Raw genomic sequence first — 19,546 nt, 5'->3', positions numbered from 1 at the left:
CCAAGAGGCCCAAGCAATCTTCCTTCTGTCAGAACCCCACCCCCAAAGGAAATTTCTTTGGATCCGAACTAACTTGTCAACCACCCCAGATGGCAGTTTGAATAGGGACATAAAGAATAACGGAACTGAGGAGAGGACTGACTTAATCAAACAGATCCTCCCAGCCATCGACAAACACTTGCCTTTCCACCTCGACAGCTTGCCTTGAACTCTCTCTAACACCCCGTTCCAGAAAACACTGCGCTTATGGCATCCTCCTACCGGTAACCCTAAATAGACAAAAGGAGTTACCATCACCTTACAGTTAAGAGTAGCTGCAAAACGCTGAAGCGAACATTGATCCAACCCCATCCCGCCAATACTGCTTTTTAAAAAATTCACCTTAAGCCCAGAAGCGAGCTCAAAGCAAAGCAAGATAGCCTTAATATTAAAAACACTTTTGGTATTCGCTTCGCAAAAGAATAATGTATCGTCAGCATATTGTAACATACTAACCTTCACCTTATCTCTTCCAACCTCCAGACTATCAATCAAATTCTTCTCTTCAGCCATCCTAGACACCCCAGCCAACCCTTCTGCAACTATAAGGAAGAGGAACGGAGCAAGCGGGTCACCTTGACGAAGTCCCCTCCGAGGAGTAAATTCCCCAGTTGGATTGCCATTCACTAATACAGAGACTGAAGCAGATTCTAAACAACACTTTATCCATCGAATCCATTGAGCACAAAAACCCAATCTTTCCAACATATAATATAGGAACTCCCAGCTAACCGAGTCATATGCTTTTTCATAGTCAACTTTAAAGAACACACAACTCTTCTTTTTCCTTCTATATTCTTCCAGCACCTCATTCGCTACCAGCACACTGTCCAACAAACCCCTACCTTCAAGAAAAGCAGACTGTCTAACGCCAATCACTTTGCTAATCACCTTTTTCAAACGTAGAGACAACGCTTTTGAGATAATTTTATACAAACATCCTACCAAAGAAATAGGTCTAAACTCACCAAGCTGCAAAGGATTTTCAACTTTTGGAACAAGACAAAGGAAAGAAGCGTTTGAACCTCTAGGCCAATGGCTCTTTGTCGCAAAATCCTTCACCGCTGACATCACATCCATCCTTAAAATTTCCCAACAAAACTTTATGAAACCAAAATTAAATCCATCAGGGCCAGGGCTCTTAGAACTTTCACAATTCCAAACCGCAGTCCTAATTTCTTCTTCAGAGAACTCCCCTACCAACAACTCGTTGTCTGCTTCCGATATAGAATTGAACCTTACGTTATCTAACCTAACCTGACAGACATCGTTCCTGTCAAATCTATCCTTGAAGAAGTCACGGACCTTGTCCATGATTACCCCCTTATCCTCACACCACCTACCCTCAACAAACAACCCGTGCAATTCATTCCTCGACCTTCTCCATTTCACAGATGAGTGAAAAAACTTTGTGTTAAGATCCCCCTGTTTCAACCATTTTTGTCTTGCTTTTTGAAATGCAACCGCCTCTTGTTTAAACATGGCTTTGTTCAGATCAGCCAAGAGTGACCTTCTCTCCTCCCTTTCTGACTCTTCTAAACCATTATCATCATCCCGTGCGTCTAACTCATTAATCCTCCTTTGTAACTCCTCACTAGCAAGGTTCACATCTCCAAACACTTCTTTGTTCCAGATTTTCAACTCTGCTTTAAGCTTTTTCAACTTTTCTTTGAAGACGTAAATTCCACTTCCTTGAACATCAAAGTTTTCCCACTTCAATCTCACAAACTCTTTAAACCTATTATCTTTTTGCCAGACATCCAAACTCCTAAAAGGTCTCGGACCCCAGTCAACAAACACTTGCTTAAGGACAACTGCACAATGATCCGAGATTGACCTGTTTAGGACGAATTGTTGACAATGTGGCCAAGCTTCGAGCCACTCCTTAGACACAAGAACCCTGTCAATTCTGCTTTTCACCAATCCATTAGGCTTATACCAAGTAAACTTCCTACCAACCAGCGGGATATCTACCAACTCAGATCTTTTTATAAATTCATTAAATCCCTTTATTTCTCTAGAATAATCTATCACCGAGATCATACTCTTCCTCTCCTCTTGTCGTCTAACTGAATTAAAATCTCCAACAACACACCAGGCCTTAGAAAGTTGATTCGACCTGAACCCGATGATCTCTCCCCACATCACTTTCTTCTCCCGTAGGGAGCCAGAGCAGTAGACATTCACGATGGAGACATGTAACCCATTGCCTATCTTCCAAAGGCCCTCAATGATAGAGTAATTCCTTCCATTGACAAAACTAATCATCTGAAAAGTCGTACTGTTCCAGATCGTAAGAACCCCTCCAGCGCTGTTTACCGCTTTGTTTTCAATCCAATCAACATCGTTATTTCCCCAAATAAGACATACTTTCTCCCTACTAATTTCAGAGCATTTTGTCTCTTGCAAACACACCATATCCGCCCCTTCCTTGCTTATCAAATTACTTAAATACTTTCTTTTCACAGTGCCTCCTAGCCCTCTGACATTCAAGCTAATTATCTTCATCAACAAACTGACTGTTTCCCCTTGACTTCCTCACCTTGCGACCATCCCGAGACGTCAAAGCTTGTAGACTATCGATAACTAAGTTTTCTCGCCCAGGGTGGGAATACCCAGCTTCTTTACCAACATTCCACACACTAGAAGCTTCGTTCTCGTCATTTTTCACCCAAAAAATTCTGTTGCAATTTTTAATTGCACTGTCAGACATGGCTAGAGAATCGTTTCTCATAGTAGGTTGTTGAACCAGAAAAATCGCCTGATCCACCCTTACATCAACCAGATTATTATTGTCACATAGGAAATCTGAGAGGACAGACTTATCCACTTCTAGATTCGACCCCTTTCTGGGAACGAGGAGCAAGGAGTTGTTTGCCTCGGTCCCGCCAAAGGACCTTGAAGGGTTATCTAAACCCTTCCCCTCCATAACCAACATAACACCTTCAAAGCCCTTCTTCTGACCACTGACCAATCCCTGCGCATTTCCTCCGTCAGCTACTACCACATGACCCAATATCTCACCACTTATTCCATGGTCTATAGATGCCACGTCACCCATTCCTACCTCCCTCACACCAGATTGTTCCAACTCTCCCAACCTTGGGCCTAGCCTAACCGAATCTCCTACCCAGCCCACGCTTTCCTCGTGGTCCAAAGCACCAACACCACCGAGACTCTCTTCAAACTCCTCCAGCCACGTGTTTGAAATGGCCTTATTTAAGCCAGGAAGGCTTTTTGCATGCCCTACTTTAATGCTGGGAATGTGAGTGGAACATTCCACATTCAATGGGAGCAAACCACATGCCATCATTGACCCACTCTCTCCCTCTTTTTCGTCACCAACAACCACAACATTCCTTATATGCCCCTGCTCATTAATACCAACCTTTGAACCAACCAACTTTTTTGATTCTACGTGAACTCCATTTAAAGAGTTGGTCACGCCTTCATTAGCAGCTTTAACACCCATTAATTCGTTCTCAACCACCTCCACTACATGAGCCACTTCCACATTTAATGCTGCTTCGTTTTCCGCTGCTCCTCCATTAATCCCAGGGTGAATATTCTCGAGGGGGGCCACCACATTTACTACATGTTCTTCTTCGTGACTTACACCCTCATTCATGGTCACGCATGCTTCTTCATTGCTCACTTTAATTCGTAATAAACCCCTCTCAACCATTGGCCACGCCTCTAAACCAAGAGCCTCTTCTCCATTAAATACAGCTTCGTTTTCCGCTGCTTCTCCATTAATCCCAGGGTGAATATTCTCGAGGGGGCCCACCACATTTACTACATGTTCTTCTTCGTGACTTGCACCCTCATTCATGGTCACGCATGCTTCTTCATTGCCCACACTAATTCGTAATAAACCCCTCTCAACCATTGGCCAAGCCTCTAAACCAAGAGCCTCTTCTCCATTAAATGTAGCTTCGTTTTCCGCAAGTCCACCAACTACCTCATTTACTACACCTCTTACACTCTCTTGAGGCCCTTCAGATCCGTATTTCTGGTGTTTTTGACCTAAAGAGACCGCATCCTCCTTACATTGGACCGTTACCTCCTCGCCCTCACCACTCCCAAGAACTTCATCGACCACGGAGCCCACTGAATCACGTAGGCTTCCTCTCACTCCACCATCTTCTGACCCAGCTTCTGAGTCCTCCTCAGAGCACCCACCATCCCACTTGCCAAAGAGGTTTTTAATCTCAAGGTCAAGGGCACTTACTTCCTCTTCAATCAGCACCTTACAAGGGAGACCGTTAATGCATACATCTAACACCATACTAACTGGGCTAGCGACCGGAACCTTCACCTGAAAACGAGCGAACTCTAGAACTTCCTTCTCCATAGTTGCCTCGTCAATCTGAATCACTTCTCCAACCAGAGCCCCTATATTAATAAAACACTGAGAGCACCAGAACTGTAGAGGAATACCTCTACAACGAACCCAGATGAACCTATTTGTGACTGCAAACGCACCATCCCAAGGGACGACCGACATAAACAAACCATCGAACCAAGCTTTATTATCCAAAATAAGTTTCCTAAGAACACCAGCATCATCACAAGATAGCAACACAAATCTCTCCCCAAGAAATCGTAACTTCACATTGCTTAAACCTCCCAAGACAAAACTTTCCTTGATCGTCTGTATGCATGAGTGGTCCCTAATACACCCAATAAAACAACCTTCTAACCAAGAGGAAGAAATCTCTTCCAGAGTAAAATTAGTTAGACTCGCATTCTCCTTTAAACCACTTACTGAAACTCCCGAGACGACCTGAGCATAGGATGCCTCCTGTTTCTGCTGCACCTTCGGCTTCCAAATGTTCCTAGGACGCTCCGGTCTCTGATTGTCATGCCGAACATTCCTTATCATCTCGTTCCTCCGGTACTTGGGTATATTCACCCGTAACTTCCAAGTACCAATCCATATAGCATCTAACTCCCTTTCCAGAGAAAGGGCGTCATTCACTCCTTGGAACCTGACAAAACCAAACCTCCGTTTCCTTGCATTGAGCTTTCTGGATATGAAGACATCCAAAACTCTTCCCCATCTTTGAAAAACTTTCCACAGGTCCCTTTCAAAGAAATGATCAGGGAAGTTAGTGAAGAAAAACGATACATCAGCCATCACCTTGCTCTCTACCTCGCCGGAAACCCTCAACCTCACCTTGCTTTCTACCTCACCGAAAAACCCTCAACCTCACCGTGTTTCACTCATGACACTCTATTAAGTTAAAAAAAAAAAGTGGGTTCAATTGATAAGTAATATTTGAATAATGGTTTATAAATTTTTTATTATTATTATATGAAAGGAAAAATGGTATGTCATTTTTTTTACAAGAATTATCTAAATAATATAAAGTGTTGTATCATTTCTTTATATCAACTTTTGGTTTCAACAAAACCTATTATAATTGCAAATTTGTATTAAAAAAATCTAACATCATGGGTAATTGCTTTTATAACATATAAAATAGTTTTATTATTAAAATTTTAATATATTGAATTTTAAATTTTAAATTTTTTTATGGCTAAAATAATTTTATTTGACTAAACTAAGGATTCAATGATTAAAGTATGTATGAGTAATGTAACACCTCTTTTATTGTAAATTATATAAATGATAATTTTAATTATTAATTTAATATGTCTCACTTCTTCATAATTTAAAAATTTTATTTTACTTTTCTTAAATGTGTAAATCAGTAATTTTATAGAAATTTACATTTATTCCTATAATAATAATATTTTACATATACAAAAGGTGACTTAAGTGTGAATAAAATATAATTATTCTAAGAGTGAAAAATAAAAAAAATTAACTACACAAAATTAATTGCTAATTAATTTATTTTTTGTTTATTTATTTTTGGGTCAATTAATATAAAATTAACGAAGGCATTTCTCTAGCATATTCTTACCTCCTGCCACCAAATCTTTAGAAAAGAAGACAACTTTTCTTAGCTTAATCAGCACTCATCAATTCACTGGAATGGATCATGAAGTCCCTTATACTCATCTCTCCACATTCTATGAATTGGTTAGAACCATGGGCTTCGAGGAAAATGATATTGAATCTGTTTATTTGCGTCTATTTCCTTTCTCACTTGCAGGCAAAGCAAAAGAATGGTTAAAGTCGCATCCAAACCAAAGTCTAAGTAGTTGGAATGATGTAGAAGAGAAATTCCTACACAAATTCTTCCCACTCTCTCGATATATCAAGGCTAAGTCTGATATCTCCATATTCAGGCAAGGGCCAGATGAACCTTTTTGTGAAGCTTGGGAACACTTTAAAGTGATGTTAAGAAGATGTCCTAATCATGGCTTTGAGGATATTACTCAGTTGAACATATTCTATAATGGTTTGAGGCCTAATACTAAAAAGATCTTGGATGCTACAACAGGAGGTACAATGATGAGTGTTGATGCAGAGTAAGCTACAAGAATCATTGATGCCTTAGCTTCAACAGATTACCAAGCTCAACACGACAGATATACAGTGCAAAAGAAAGGGGTGACGGATATTAGTACTTCGGACGCTATTTTAGCACAAAATAAAATTTGGACTCAGCAAGTTGAGGCATTAACCAAACAAATGTCAAAATTGCCTCAATAATTACATGCAGTAAATTCTCCTTCAATTCAGAATCAAGCTTTGAAGTGTGATTTTTGTGGGGGAGATCATCTTAATGGCCAATGCTCTTACCAAAATCCATTAGAGCAAGAAGTTCAGTATATGAATAATCAAGGAAGACAAGGTGGCTTTGCATCTAATTATCCAAATAACATGGCTCAAGGATGGAGGAATAATCCAAATCAAGGATTTGGGTGGAAGCAAGAGGCTGGATCATCTAACAGGCAAATTCCTTATCAGCAGCAACCACATTATCCTTCCATTCATGAGAGAACATCAAAATTGAAGGATACTTTTGAGAAGTTCATGCAAGCCTCTTTATCCAATCAGAAAAATACTGAAGCATCAATAAGGAATTTAGAGACACAGGTGGGGCAGTTGGCTAAACAGTTAGCTGATAATCAAGGAAGTCATTTTTCAACCAATACACAAACCAATCCCAATGAGCATTGCAATTCTATCACTACCAGAAGTGGGAAAGTTATAGGAAAAGGAATTGGAGATAATTTAGTTGTTGAGGAGGAGGTTTTAAAAGATATAGAGATTGAAAAAGAACAAATTGAGTGTGAGGAAGGAGAAAGAAGGAATAAGGAAGATGTTGTAGATATTGGAGAGAAAATAGAAAAAAATAAAAAAAGTGAAAAACAAGAGAGGAGTGTGTTGGGTTTAATAGTGCCAAAGTTCAAGAGGGGGGGTGAATTGACCTTTTAAAACTTTCTCGCAGAAACAGTGTTTAACACAGTTTTACAGAAAATAAATCGATTTATGTGAAAATGAACAGATTTATTTCAGCACTGTTTTTGTTTGAAAAGCTTTTAATACAGCAAGGTTAATCACAAGATTATGCAGATAGAATTTCCAGATGCACACACACAGATGTCAGATTGAAAAACAGTGAAACACAGAAAACAACAAACCTTACTTCCAATTAATGTGATTTAGGTTCAGTTAAGGGCTTGACAATTAGTGAGACAATCTATCACATACAACCTGTTTTATTAGCCTTTAACAGATTATCAGTGTTCTTATTGAAACCAGACAGTTTTCCAGAAATTAAGAACAATATGCACAACGCCCAGAAATAACAGATTTATTTTCAATTGAACAGATTTATTTCTTTACTGTTTTATCAATTATGCAGAAACAAAATTGCAGAGAGTGAGAGAGAATGAACACAAGCAGTTATACTGGTTCACTCAACTGAGCTACATCCAGTCTTCACCAACACCAGGTGGAAATCACTAAAACACAGTACACCCAAGTACAATTCCCACTGTTCTTGAAACCTACAAGAACTTAGGTACTCTTGCTGAAAAAAAAAAACTATTTCAGCACACACACACCCACTCTTCAAGAACACCTATCAAGAAGAGTGTTCAACCAAACTATTACAAGAAATGAGAAGTGAAACGACTACACCTGATTGAGGATACAAAGATCTGCCTTAAACCAGTAGGCAAGATTGCTAGAACAGTAGCAGCACCTCACACCAAGCCTTTGGAACCAAACCAAGAACAAGCACTTTGTGATTTGAAATCTTTGAAGAACAAATGCTAATCCTTTTTAAACTTTTGATTCTCTGCTGTAAAACTTGTTTTTGCAAATGTATGAACGACTGAATGAATTTTAAACTCAGAAACAAGTTTGCATTTTATAGAAAACCAACTTATAACAGATATTTGAAAAACAGTTAAAGCTGTTATAAAATGAACAGATTGAAAATAAATGAACAGATTTATTTTCAAAAGCAGTTAGAGAATTTGTTAAGTGAGGAGACTTAGTCAACCATTCTGGTGCTGAGATAAAACTGAAAATCGTTTATGCTTGACATGGCACCAGAGACAAAAAGAATCTATTCATTTACAAATGAACAGATTTATTTTTCAAAACAAAAACAGAGAAAATTTAACTATTTAAAACTCAGTCGTTTTGAAAGATAGAAGACTTAGTCAAAATACATGATGCACAAAATCTAATTTTTACAAGACTTAGCCAAGGCATCAGTGTAAAAAAGAATCTGTTTATTTAGAAAAGAACAGATTTATTTTTATGCAGTAAACGTGTTTTTTGTAAAACATGTGAAAAACAGTTTAAGAAAACTTATGTTTGTTCTTATCACATGGCCAGTGGTTATGAGGTGAGTTACTCAGCAAAAAGCCCACTCTTAGACAACCTCTAAGCACTACCTAAGACACACTTAAAGCAAAGCAAAATACAAATGAAATGTACATAGAAGTCTTCATCAAACACAATCTTGAAGGGGCAGCAACCATCTTCAACAGAGTGTTCCTATAAAAGATGTACCTTATCCACATGCTCCTACAAAGAAATGCAAAGAAAGGCAATTTGCAAGATTTATGGATATTCTCAAAAGATTGCAAATTAACATTCCTTTTACTGAAGCTTTAAAGCAGATGCCTACATATGCTAAATTCGTGAAGGAATTATTGACAAAGAAAATAAAATTCAATGACCAGGAGATAGTTGAATTGGAAGCTGGATGCAGTGCTATAATTCAATAATCATTACCACAAAAATCCAGAGATCCTGGGAGTTTCACTTTGCTAGTTACCATAGGAAATCTTACTGTTGAAAAGGCATTATTGGATCTTGGAGCTAGTATTAATTTGATGCCTTTATCAATGCTGAAGAAAATTGGAGATGTAGAAGTGAAACCAAGAAGAATGACTTTGCAGTTGGCTGATAGATCAATCAAATATCCACATGGAATAGTTGAAGATCTATTGGTAAAGGTAGATAAATTTCTATTCCCATTAAATTTTGTTGTAATGGATATTGAAGAAGATGTTGAAGTACCTTTGATATTGGGAAGACCATTCATGAAAGTTGCCAAAGTTATAATTGATGTAGACAAAGGAAGATTTAAGGTTTGTGCTCAAGATGCAGAAGTAAACTTTAATGTTTTTGAAGCAATGAAATATTCAAATGATCAGAAAGAGTGTTTCAGAGTGGATGTGATTGCTGCTGAAGCTTTAATGACATTAACCAGACGTCAAGCTATATGACGTTAAACGAGCGCTTGCTAGGAGGCAACCCAATGTTTTGTTCTGAAGTGTGTCTTTAATTTTTGTTTTGATTTAATAGTATGTTTTAATATTTGATGCCTTTAAAACCAGTTTGATATGTGAAATGGTCATGTAGGTTTGAAATGTTAGGTGACATGAATGGATGGAAGAAAGCTTAGAAAGGTTTGAAACTTTTGGCAAAGTCAAAATGAAAATTTTCAAGAAAATTTCATTGCATGGTAATGTTAGCTTAAGCTAGAACCTTTAGCCTAAGCTAGATATGCAGAAAAAGAAATAAATTTTGTTATGCAACTTTAGCTTGAGCTAAACTGAGCTAGCCTGAGCTAAACAACTCTATTGCTCTCTGCCAAATTTTAGCCTGAGCTAAAATGAGCTAGCCTGAGCTAGAAAACTTTGTTGCTCTCGGTCAAATTTAGCCTGAGCTAAACTGGGCTAGCTTGAGCTAAACAAATCTGTTGCTCTCTGCCAAACTTTAGCTTCAGCTACAACGGTCTAGCCTGAGCTAAACAAATCTATTGCTCTCTGTCAAAATTTAGCCTGAGCTAAAAAGATCCAACCTAAGCTAGTGGGATTTTTTTCTAAAAAAAAAATTAAAAATTAAAAAAAAATTGTAGCATTTTAAAAATCACATTTGAAAACCCTGCACCCTAACTCAGTCTCAGAAGCGTCCTCTGTTTAAAAAAAAAAATTCATCTAAAAGCTTTCATCTACATTGCCATTATCAAGGTAAGTAATTACTCATCCCCATAGTCATTTTCATTGTTATTTCCATTTAACCATGTCCAGTCAAGCGTATTTCCATTCCCATTTTACAGTTTCGTTTTTAAATTGAAAAATTCAAACTTTTTGAAATTTCAATGTCTTGATGTTGAATAGGATTGTGGAATAGGATAATCAAAGTTAAGTACAACTTCCATGGATTAAATACCAAAACAAAAAGTACTCATTCAATGTCATTTTATACATTTCATATCAAGTGTTTGTTGAAATGCCAATCAAATAAAACACTTTGATTTTGAGAAATGTTTATTCTTATATGTGCAGAAAAATGAGTCGCACCAAATCCACATCTGGTATTAAACGATTTGTGGTTGATACCCACTGAATTTGATGATTATCTATATTGTCCTGGGGACAGGCACAATTTTTCAGGGGAGGCAGGAGCATTTGGAGTTGGGACTAGAGTTAAAGATGCACAAGAAATGAGAGTTGGACCATATGGAGCATCAACAAATGAAGATCCAAACCAAGTTCAGAATGATGATGTTGTCACAGAGCGGAACAAAGTCATAAGAGGAGATTGATACTTCTCATGCACAATGAACAGAAAACTGGTTTTATCTTTTTGTTTAACTTTAATTTCAGTATTAATTTAGTTTAAGTAGTTTAGTTTAGTAAGTTGACTTTAGCAGTTTAGTTTAATATTTCTTACTTTAGCTTTTGTTGATGGCAAACTTAAGTTAGTATAATGCCTTATGTTTGCATATGTTCTGAAATCTTGTATATAGATAGATGATGGTATAATTTTTTGGAAAAAGAAATCAAACCATAGTTCTAAATTAGAACAACTAAATGGATTGATCAGGGACCTAATTTGAAAAAGAATTTGTGGCTGAAACCATTACTCAAATAGAGAAAGGACGATGGAAGAGGCCCCAACACCAATCCATTGAAAGGCCACCAAAATGTCAAATTGAGGCAACCACTAGAGTTATGGTCAAAGAGGGGTCAAGAGGACGCATTCTACATGTCATAAACTCTAGTGTAGAATAGTTTTTACATTTTTGTCAAAAGTAGCATAGTTTAATTCTTTTGTATTTTTGTTGAAACATGCAAAGTGGTACCTAAAATGCTAACCTAAGTTTAATTAGAGTTTCCTACTCCTAATTAAACTTAGGTCCAACCCACATTTAGCCTAAGTGGAGCGTAAGGTTCTAGAACTCTTAGCACATGGAAGAATTCTAGAACCTACCTCCCATGTGCTGAATTTAGGAGTCACCTTCCCATGTGCCAACATTTGAATTTCCCTCCAATTCTCTTTTCATATTCAGCCCACTCTTGTTATATATAAAGGAGCTTGGGTCATGTAAATTCAAGATTAATACATGAGTGAATTGCTGCCAAAATTGTGTTAATATCACTCTTTGCCCAAAACCTCCTAGGTTAGGCTTTTAATCTTCACAAATTCACCCTTTCCAAGTAGAGTTGGCCTCACCACTCTCAAATCCTACCTATCATGCACCTTCAAGGTCACCACCACTCTTAGGAGGACCTTGTTCCATCTTCAAACCGTGAAGCTTCCGCAACTCATCAACAAATCCAAAAATAGGAAGGCACAAATCCATCAAAGGATAGTAATGTGTAAAAGTTGGAACAAGGTAAACAGTTGAAAGCAATGACTGAGAACAAATGAGGAATTGAAATTAGCCAACCAAGTGAGATTGTGAAACCTTTAAACAGTTTGAGAGACTTTCATTAGTGAAGAGTTAATTTAGGTTGCCTAATTTTCTAGTTAATTTGAATCACAAAACCAAACATGGAGATGCTTGCGACATGTTTAATAGAATTGGAGGTGAGAAAACTCAGAGCCAAACAGCTAACCTCTGCAATATATGATGAAATGTGTAGAAAAATAACCCTTTCTGAGCTTAAATTTGTTTTATTGCACCCTAGCTTCTGATATACATATATTGTCCTACCTTGTAGTATGCTAACAAAAGGAGAGCATAGGTGCAATTCAAATGTCTATAATTAAAAGAATTGAGTTTGGTGTGGCTGCTGGGATTTTGAGAATGAAATAAAAAAGAGAGAAAAAAAGAAAAAGAAAAAAGGGGAATGACAAAACTATCCAAATTCTCATTCTCTTTTCTAAAAAAAAAGAAAGAAAAAGAAAAGAAAAGGGGATTATAAGAATAGAAAAAGAAGCAATGTGGATGAATCTTATGGAAGGGATAATGGATAACACAATTAGAAATTGAATTGCAAATATGCTAATATTTTGTTAAGTGTGCATTTTGTTATCCTGGAAAAACCAAATTTTCTTTGTAACCCAACCTCATTACAACCTGAAAAAGACCTCAAGATTTGTGTTTGTGAAAGTGTTTGTAATCAACTAGAAATGAAGGGCAACTGACAAGAAACACCATAATTTTTTGTTGAACTATCTTGTGCTTTTTCCATGAAGTTGTTCTGATATTGAACTATATAGTTGATTTCTAAGGATTTTGGGGAAGAATGAACTCATATTTTTTGGGATTCAATTACTTTGCTTGAGGACAAGCAAGATTCTAGGTTGGGGGGAAATTGATAAGTGTCAATGTGTAGTTTTTATGATTGAGAAAATTGAACACTTTGGAACTTAATTATTGCTTAATGTAAGAAAATTACCCTAATCTAAGAATTATTGAATCCAATTATATATTTTGAACCAAGAAACTAATGAAGAAATTTAATCTCAATTTTTGTGTAAATTGCAGATGAATATAAAGCATTGAAAGAAAGAAAGCAAAAACTTAATTGGATCACAAGAAGATTTAGCTCAAGCTAGAGGATTTAGCTCAAGCTAAAATTGTCCAGATTTGATTAAAGGTGCAGTACTAATCTAGCTCATGCTAGAATTGCTAGCTCAAGCTAAAAATGCACCGAAAGATCTAGCTTAAGCTAAATTGGCTAGCTTGAGCTAAAGTTCATTATATAAATTTTGAAACACAACTCAAAAGGAAGCGGTGGAAAAAGATTGGATTTTTACAGAGAGAGATTAGTGAGAGAACAAGAAGAAAACCTTTGTTCTTAGGAGAAGAACTTGCTCAGATCAACTCTTCTTATGCAATCCAGATCAAGAATGAAGATTGGAGGAGCTGTCGTGAGTGGCTAAGTGCTTTCTAACTTGGGATTGAATGTAATCTACTTTGATCAAATGTATTCTTGGTATATATATATATATAATATTTTCTTTTCTAATTGTTCTTGGCATTTTCGTTTCATGCTTATTGCTTGATTCTATCTGATCAATAGAGTCTTGATTTTCATCCTTAAATTTAACTGGAAAGTACTTTTAAGGATCTGAAATAGACGAAAATACTTGATGACATGTAATGCTAGGAATAGATTTCAGGTTATTGATTGCATCAAAATTCTGTTCCTAAAACTGGATGATTTGTTAAATATCTAAGGAATCAGTGTTTGAGAAATTATCTTATGAATTTCATCTGTGAGAAATCAAGGTGAATGACTTTAAATTAAGCATCAAGAATAAGTAGTTTGTAGTATTATATATTGTATTATTCAAAATATAGATGATTGAGATAGACGCAATTCAATCCCAAGTATCTTTCTCTATATTTGATAAGTTAGTTTTGTTACATCCTGAATCAAACCCTAAACCTTTGAGTTACTTCTTGTGAAATCTTTATTTTGGTTATGAACAAGTTTTTACAATTATTTTATACACTTGATGAGTTTTATAAGAGAACTTCTTAATTAGAATTGTTCCTTGTGAGTTCGACATTTGTATACTATATTACAGTTGATTCGGTACACTTGTCAAGAAAAATCAACAGTTGGTACTGTGAGAATAGAGATCTTGTCAGAGATGTGCCATGAGTGAGAGTGAACTTGTTCTTTTATGTTGTGTTGAGGACGAGCCAAAGAAGACATACGAAGTAATGCATGCACTATTTTTGTATTAGAACTTATTTTTTCTTAGATCATTTTGGATTACAATCAATTTTGGTTGATGTATAATGCTTTGAGAATCAATTCTCATCCTTTTGTAAAACAAGACAAAATCGATTTTGCTCCATCATCATTAAATTATTTTTTTGTTAAAATCTATTCTTTTTTAAAGTCTATAAATCCCATCATTAAATTAATTTTATAAAAAATTTAAGTTGTTTAGAAGTATAATGTTTCGTTTTGTGTTTATTTAATGTTGTGTTTGGATTCACTGATGGAGTGGCAGCATGGATAGACGAGTATTAAGATCCCTTGTTTAGATCAAGATGTTTGAGGTGAAGTTGCAAAACGGGAGAGGGTTAGATGTGTTTTTTCTTTTCCCTAACATATGCAAAGATTATCAGGATGTCTACGAAGAATATGAGTGTTTTATGTTAATACCCTTGAGATAACTTTGAAACAGTGAATGCATGTAATGAGATTGGTCTGGACCACTGTGAAGAAGGAATCAATGTTACACACTACACCACAGAGACTATGCTACACACTGCACCATAGAGAGACTGTGATTAATCTTTTGACTGATTTTAATTTTTTCTTCAAAAACTTCCAGCCCGTGAATAATGTGCTTTCATTTATTCGATAATCTGAGTGTTGGTATTGTGAGAAAAAGGGACCTTGTTAGAGGTGTGCCATGAGTGAGAGTGAATTTGAAGTTTTTTGTTGTGTTGAGGACGAACCAAAGAAGACATACGAAGTAATGCATGCACTGCTTTTTGTATTATAATTGATTTTTTCTTAGTTCATTTTGGATTAGAATCAATTTTGGTTGATGTATAATGCTGTGATAATCGATTCTCATCCTTTTGTAAAACAAGGCAGAATCGATTTTGCTCCATTATCATTAAATTATTTTTTGTTAAAATGTAATTTTTGTTAACGTTGTCTATAAATACCATCATTAAATTAATTTTATAAATTTTTTTAAGTTGTTTAGAAGTATAGTGTTTCGTTTTGTGTTTATTTAATGTTGTGTTTGGATTCGCTGATGGAGTGGCAGCTTGGATAGGCGAGTATTAAGATCCCTAATTTGGATCAACATGTTTGAGGCGAAGGTGCAGAAGGGGAGAGGGTTAGATGCCTTTTTTTCTTTTCACTAATATATGAAAAGATTATCTGGGATGTCCACGTAGGATATGAGTGTTTTACGTTAATACCCTTAAGATAACTTTGAAACAGTGAATGTATGAAATGAGGTTGGTCTTCACCACTTTGAAGAAGTAATCAATGTTAAACACTGCACCACAAAGATTATGCTACACACTGCATCAAAAAGAGATTGTGAGGACTCTTTTGACTGATTTGAATTTTCTTCTTCAAAAGCTTGCAGCCCGTGAATAGTGTGCTTTCTTTCATTCGATAATCTGAATGTTGGTATTGTGAAAATAAGGATTTGTCAGAGATGTGCCATGAGTGAAAGTGAACTTGAAGTTTTTTGTTGTGTTGCGAACGAGTAAAAGAAGACATACGAAGTAATGGATGAACTATTTTTGTAATAGAATTTATTATCTCTTAGTTCATATTCTATTATAATCAAATCAATTTTTCAATTTTGGTTGATGTATAATGCTTTGAGAATCGATTCTCATCCTTTTGTAAAACAAGGCACAATCGATTTTGTTCCATCATCATTAAATTATTTTTTGTTAAAATCTATTTTTTTTAACGTTGTATAAATACCATCATTAAATTAAGTTATTTAGAAGTTTAATGTTTCATTTTGTGTTTATTTAATGTTGTGTTTGGATACGCTGATGGATTGGCAACATGGATAACGAGTATTAAGATCCCTTGTTTAGATCAGCATGATGATCCCTTGTTTCAATCAACATGTTTGAGGGTTAGATGAGGTTTTTCTTTTCCCTAACATATGCAAAGATTATCAGGATGTCCATGAAAGATATAAGTGTTTTACATTAATACCCTTAAGATAACTTTGAAACAATGAATGCATGAAATGAGATTGATCTGAACCACTGTGAAGAAGGAACCAATGCTACACACTGCACCACAAAGACTGTGCTACAGCACCACAAAGAGACTGTGAGGAATTTTTTGACTGATTTGAATTTTTTTCTTCAAAAGCTTCCAGCCCGTAAATATTGTGCTTTCATTCATTCATTAATATGAGTTTTGGTATTGTGAGGAAAAGAGATCTTGTTAGAGGTGTGCAATGAGTGAGAGTGAATTTGAATATTTTTGTTGTATCGAGGACGAGGCAAAGAAGACATACGAAGTCATGTATGCACTGTTTTTGTATTATAAATGATTTTCTCTTAGTTTATTTTTGGATTAGAATCAATTTTGGTTGATTTATAATGTTTTGAGAATCTATTCTCATCCTTTTGTAAAACAAGGCAAAATCGATTAAATTATTTTGTGTTAAAATATAATATTTTTAACGTTCTGTTTAAATACGATCATTAAATTAATTTTATAATTTTTTTAACGTTGTTTAAAAGTATAGTGTTTCGTTTTGTGTTTATTCAATGTTGTGTTTGGATTCGCTGACAGAGTGGCAGCATATGGATAGGCAAGTATTAAGATCCCTTGTTTGGATCAGCGGATCCCTTATTTGGATCAACATGTTTGAGGCGAAGGTGCAGATGGGAAGAGATTTAGATGCGTTTTTTCTTTTCCCTAACATATGCAAAGATTATCAGATATGTCCACGTAGAATATGAGTGTTTTAAGTTAATACCCTTAAGATAACTTTGAAACAGTGAATTTCACAGTGGTGAAGAAGGAATCAATGTTACAGACTGCACCACAAAGAGACTGAGGACTCTTTTGACTGATTTGAATTTTTTTCTTCAAAATCTTTCATCCCGTGTATAATGTACTTTCTTCATTCATTCGGTAATCTGAGTTTTGGTGTTGTAAGAAATAAGAATTTGTCAGAGATGTGCCGTGAACGAGAGTGAACTTGAAGTTTTTTGTTGTGTTAAGAATGAGTCAAAGAAGACATACAAAGTAATGCATGCATTATTTTTATTATAGAAATTATTTTCTCTTAATTCAAAATTAGAATCAATTTTGGTTAATGTATAATTTTGTAAAACAAGACAAAATCAATTTTTCTTCATCATTATTAAATTATTTTTTGTTAAAATTTAATATTTATTAACGTTGTGTATACATATCATCAATTTTGTATACATATCATCAATTTTATAATTTTTTTAAGTTGTTTATTTAGAGAAATATAGTGTTTCGTTTGTGTTTATAATTTTTTTTGTATACATATCATCAATTTTATGATCAATTTTATAATTTTTTTAAGTTGTTTATTTAGAGAAATATAGTGTTTCGTTTGTGTTTATAATTTTTTTAAGTTGTTTAGAAGTATAGTGTTTCGTTTATGTTTATTTAATGTTGTGTTAAAATGTTAAAAGTAGTTGTTTTTATACAATATTTTTATAAATTTTAATTTTACATTCAATTTATATTTAATATAAATAATGTGTATTATTATTAATCTTATACTAAATCTTTTTGATGATTTTGACTTATATATAGGAGAAGGAGTATCGATTCCGTTTGGAAAAATTGTAATTATTTGTTTGGAAAAATTGTAATTATTTTTTTATCTTATTTATATTATTTTTTTATCTTATTTATATTATTTTTCTTGGTTTTGAATAGTTGTTGCTTTTTCTTCTTCCCTATTATTCATTAGTCTTTACAGATTTATTTTTCTTGGTTTTGAATAGTTGTTGCTTTTCTTCTTCCCTATTATTCATTAGTCTTTACAGATTTAGTAAGATTTAGTATACGCAAATGAAGTATTTTTTAATTTTTTTTTCATTGGTGTATTATATATTTTTTTAATTTCTATTTTGTTCATTCTGTGTATTTTTTATAATTTTTTTTGTTCATTCTGTGTACTTTTTTATTTATTTTGTGGAGTGTAATTTTTTAATTTTTCTTATTTTGGATAGTGTAGTTTTTAATTTATTGTTTTTCTTTCTCTTTTTGTGTAGGCCTAATAAAAGATCATGTTATTCCTTAAAATTAGCTTAGCTTAGGAAGCGTCATGCATTGTCATGCATTGCTGACCTATTACTATTAATATAATACAAAATATTATTAATTTTTAAATAATTTTTATATTATATTATATTATATTATATTATAATCTTCCTGTGATAGGGAATAAATCCAAAAAAATATTTATATAAATAAAAATAAATAATACTAAGCAAATAAAATACTAGTACATCGTGTAAACAATTATTAATAATATATTTTAAAACTTTAAATTATTATAAAATATTATAATTTTAATAAATAAATCTATAATCTAAATAAATAAATTTTGAAATTAAAGTGAAATTATTAGATTTTTTTTATCTATTTTGAAACTCTGATTATGTATGTTAATCTGTCAATATATAGTTGTTGCTATTTTATATAAATATGTGTGTTTATGAATATTATTTTAAAATTATAAATAAATAAAATAGTGTATATATGTGCATCTATTTCTATAAGATGACCAGATAAGTATGATGATATATATGAATATATGACTACTATTATCTTAGAAAATAAAACTATTATCTTAGAAAATAAAAGGGAACAAACCAAATAAAAATAAAAAAAAAGATTTGATTCCAGGCTAATTTTATCTGATTTAAACTTTCATAGTCATTATTTAGGAGCGGCAAGAGACACATGCGCAACCTGAACCACATCTGCACCCACTTCCAGCTGCTGCAGTTTTGGAACATGAACATGGATTGCATCCACAGTGCTCTCCACACGTGCATGTCACGTGATCACCCCCTCCCGTTGTAGTCCCAGCACTCCTGCACCTGCATTATCACTCATAAATATCTCAGCAGAAGACACTGTTTGATATCAGAAAAATTGTGCATCTACCAAATCTTGGAACTGAAGAGATTCGGGTAACAGAAAAGCATTGAAAACTCAAGTAGTTTTATTATGAAATTAAGAAAGAGACCTGCAAGAAGAACCACCAGGGCATGGAACTGTGCACCCACACCTGTCATCACAAGCTGCCATCCCTCTAAATGCATCTCCACCTGTGTTACTCATTTTCTCTCACTATCACTCT

The 19,546-nt window shown here is 34.6% G+C and overlaps 1 protein-coding gene and 1 pseudogene across 1 annotated transcript; both read right to left on the bottom strand.

Moving 5' to 3' along the window:
• Positions 1-6,272: 6,272 nt before the first annotated feature.
• On the bottom strand, positions 6,273-6,378 carry LOC137827370 (small nucleolar RNA R71; annotated as a pseudogene).
• Positions 6,379-18,983: 12,605 nt separating this feature from the next.
• Positions 18,984-19,546, bottom strand: LOC137827056 (metallothionein-like protein 4A). The gene is made up of 2 exons (XM_068633264.1): positions 19,433-19,546; positions 18,984-19,283 (listed from the first exon to the last, which is right to left on the bottom strand). Exons 1-2 carry the CDS (start codon positions 19,525-19,527, stop codon positions 19,124-19,126), a joined length of 255 nt encoding a protein of 84 aa, XP_068489365.1. The 5' UTR covers positions 19,528-19,546; the 3' UTR covers positions 18,984-19,123.

Source organism: Phaseolus vulgaris, chromosome 8 (assembly GCF_000499845.2).
Source record: "Phaseolus vulgaris cultivar G19833 chromosome 8, P. vulgaris v2.0, whole genome shotgun sequence".
In the NCBI taxonomy this organism is placed as follows: domain Eukaryota; kingdom Viridiplantae; phylum Streptophyta; class Magnoliopsida; order Fabales; family Fabaceae; genus Phaseolus; species Phaseolus vulgaris.
The sequence above is the reverse complement of the archived record's forward strand: the minus strand, read 5'-3'. Positions and strand labels throughout refer to the sequence as shown.

What these genes read in the sequence shown, in the direction of transcription:
- LOC137827056 (XM_068633264.1), bottom strand. Translation starts at nt 19,527, where the DNA reads ATGAGTAACACAGGTGGAGATGCATTTAGAGGGATGGCAGCTTGTGAT. An exon ending in CCTGGTGGTTCTTCTTGCAG is followed by an intron (nt 19,284 to 19,432) that starts GTCTCTTTCTTA and finishes GTGATAATGCAG; the next exon opens with GTGCAGGAGTGCTGGGACTA.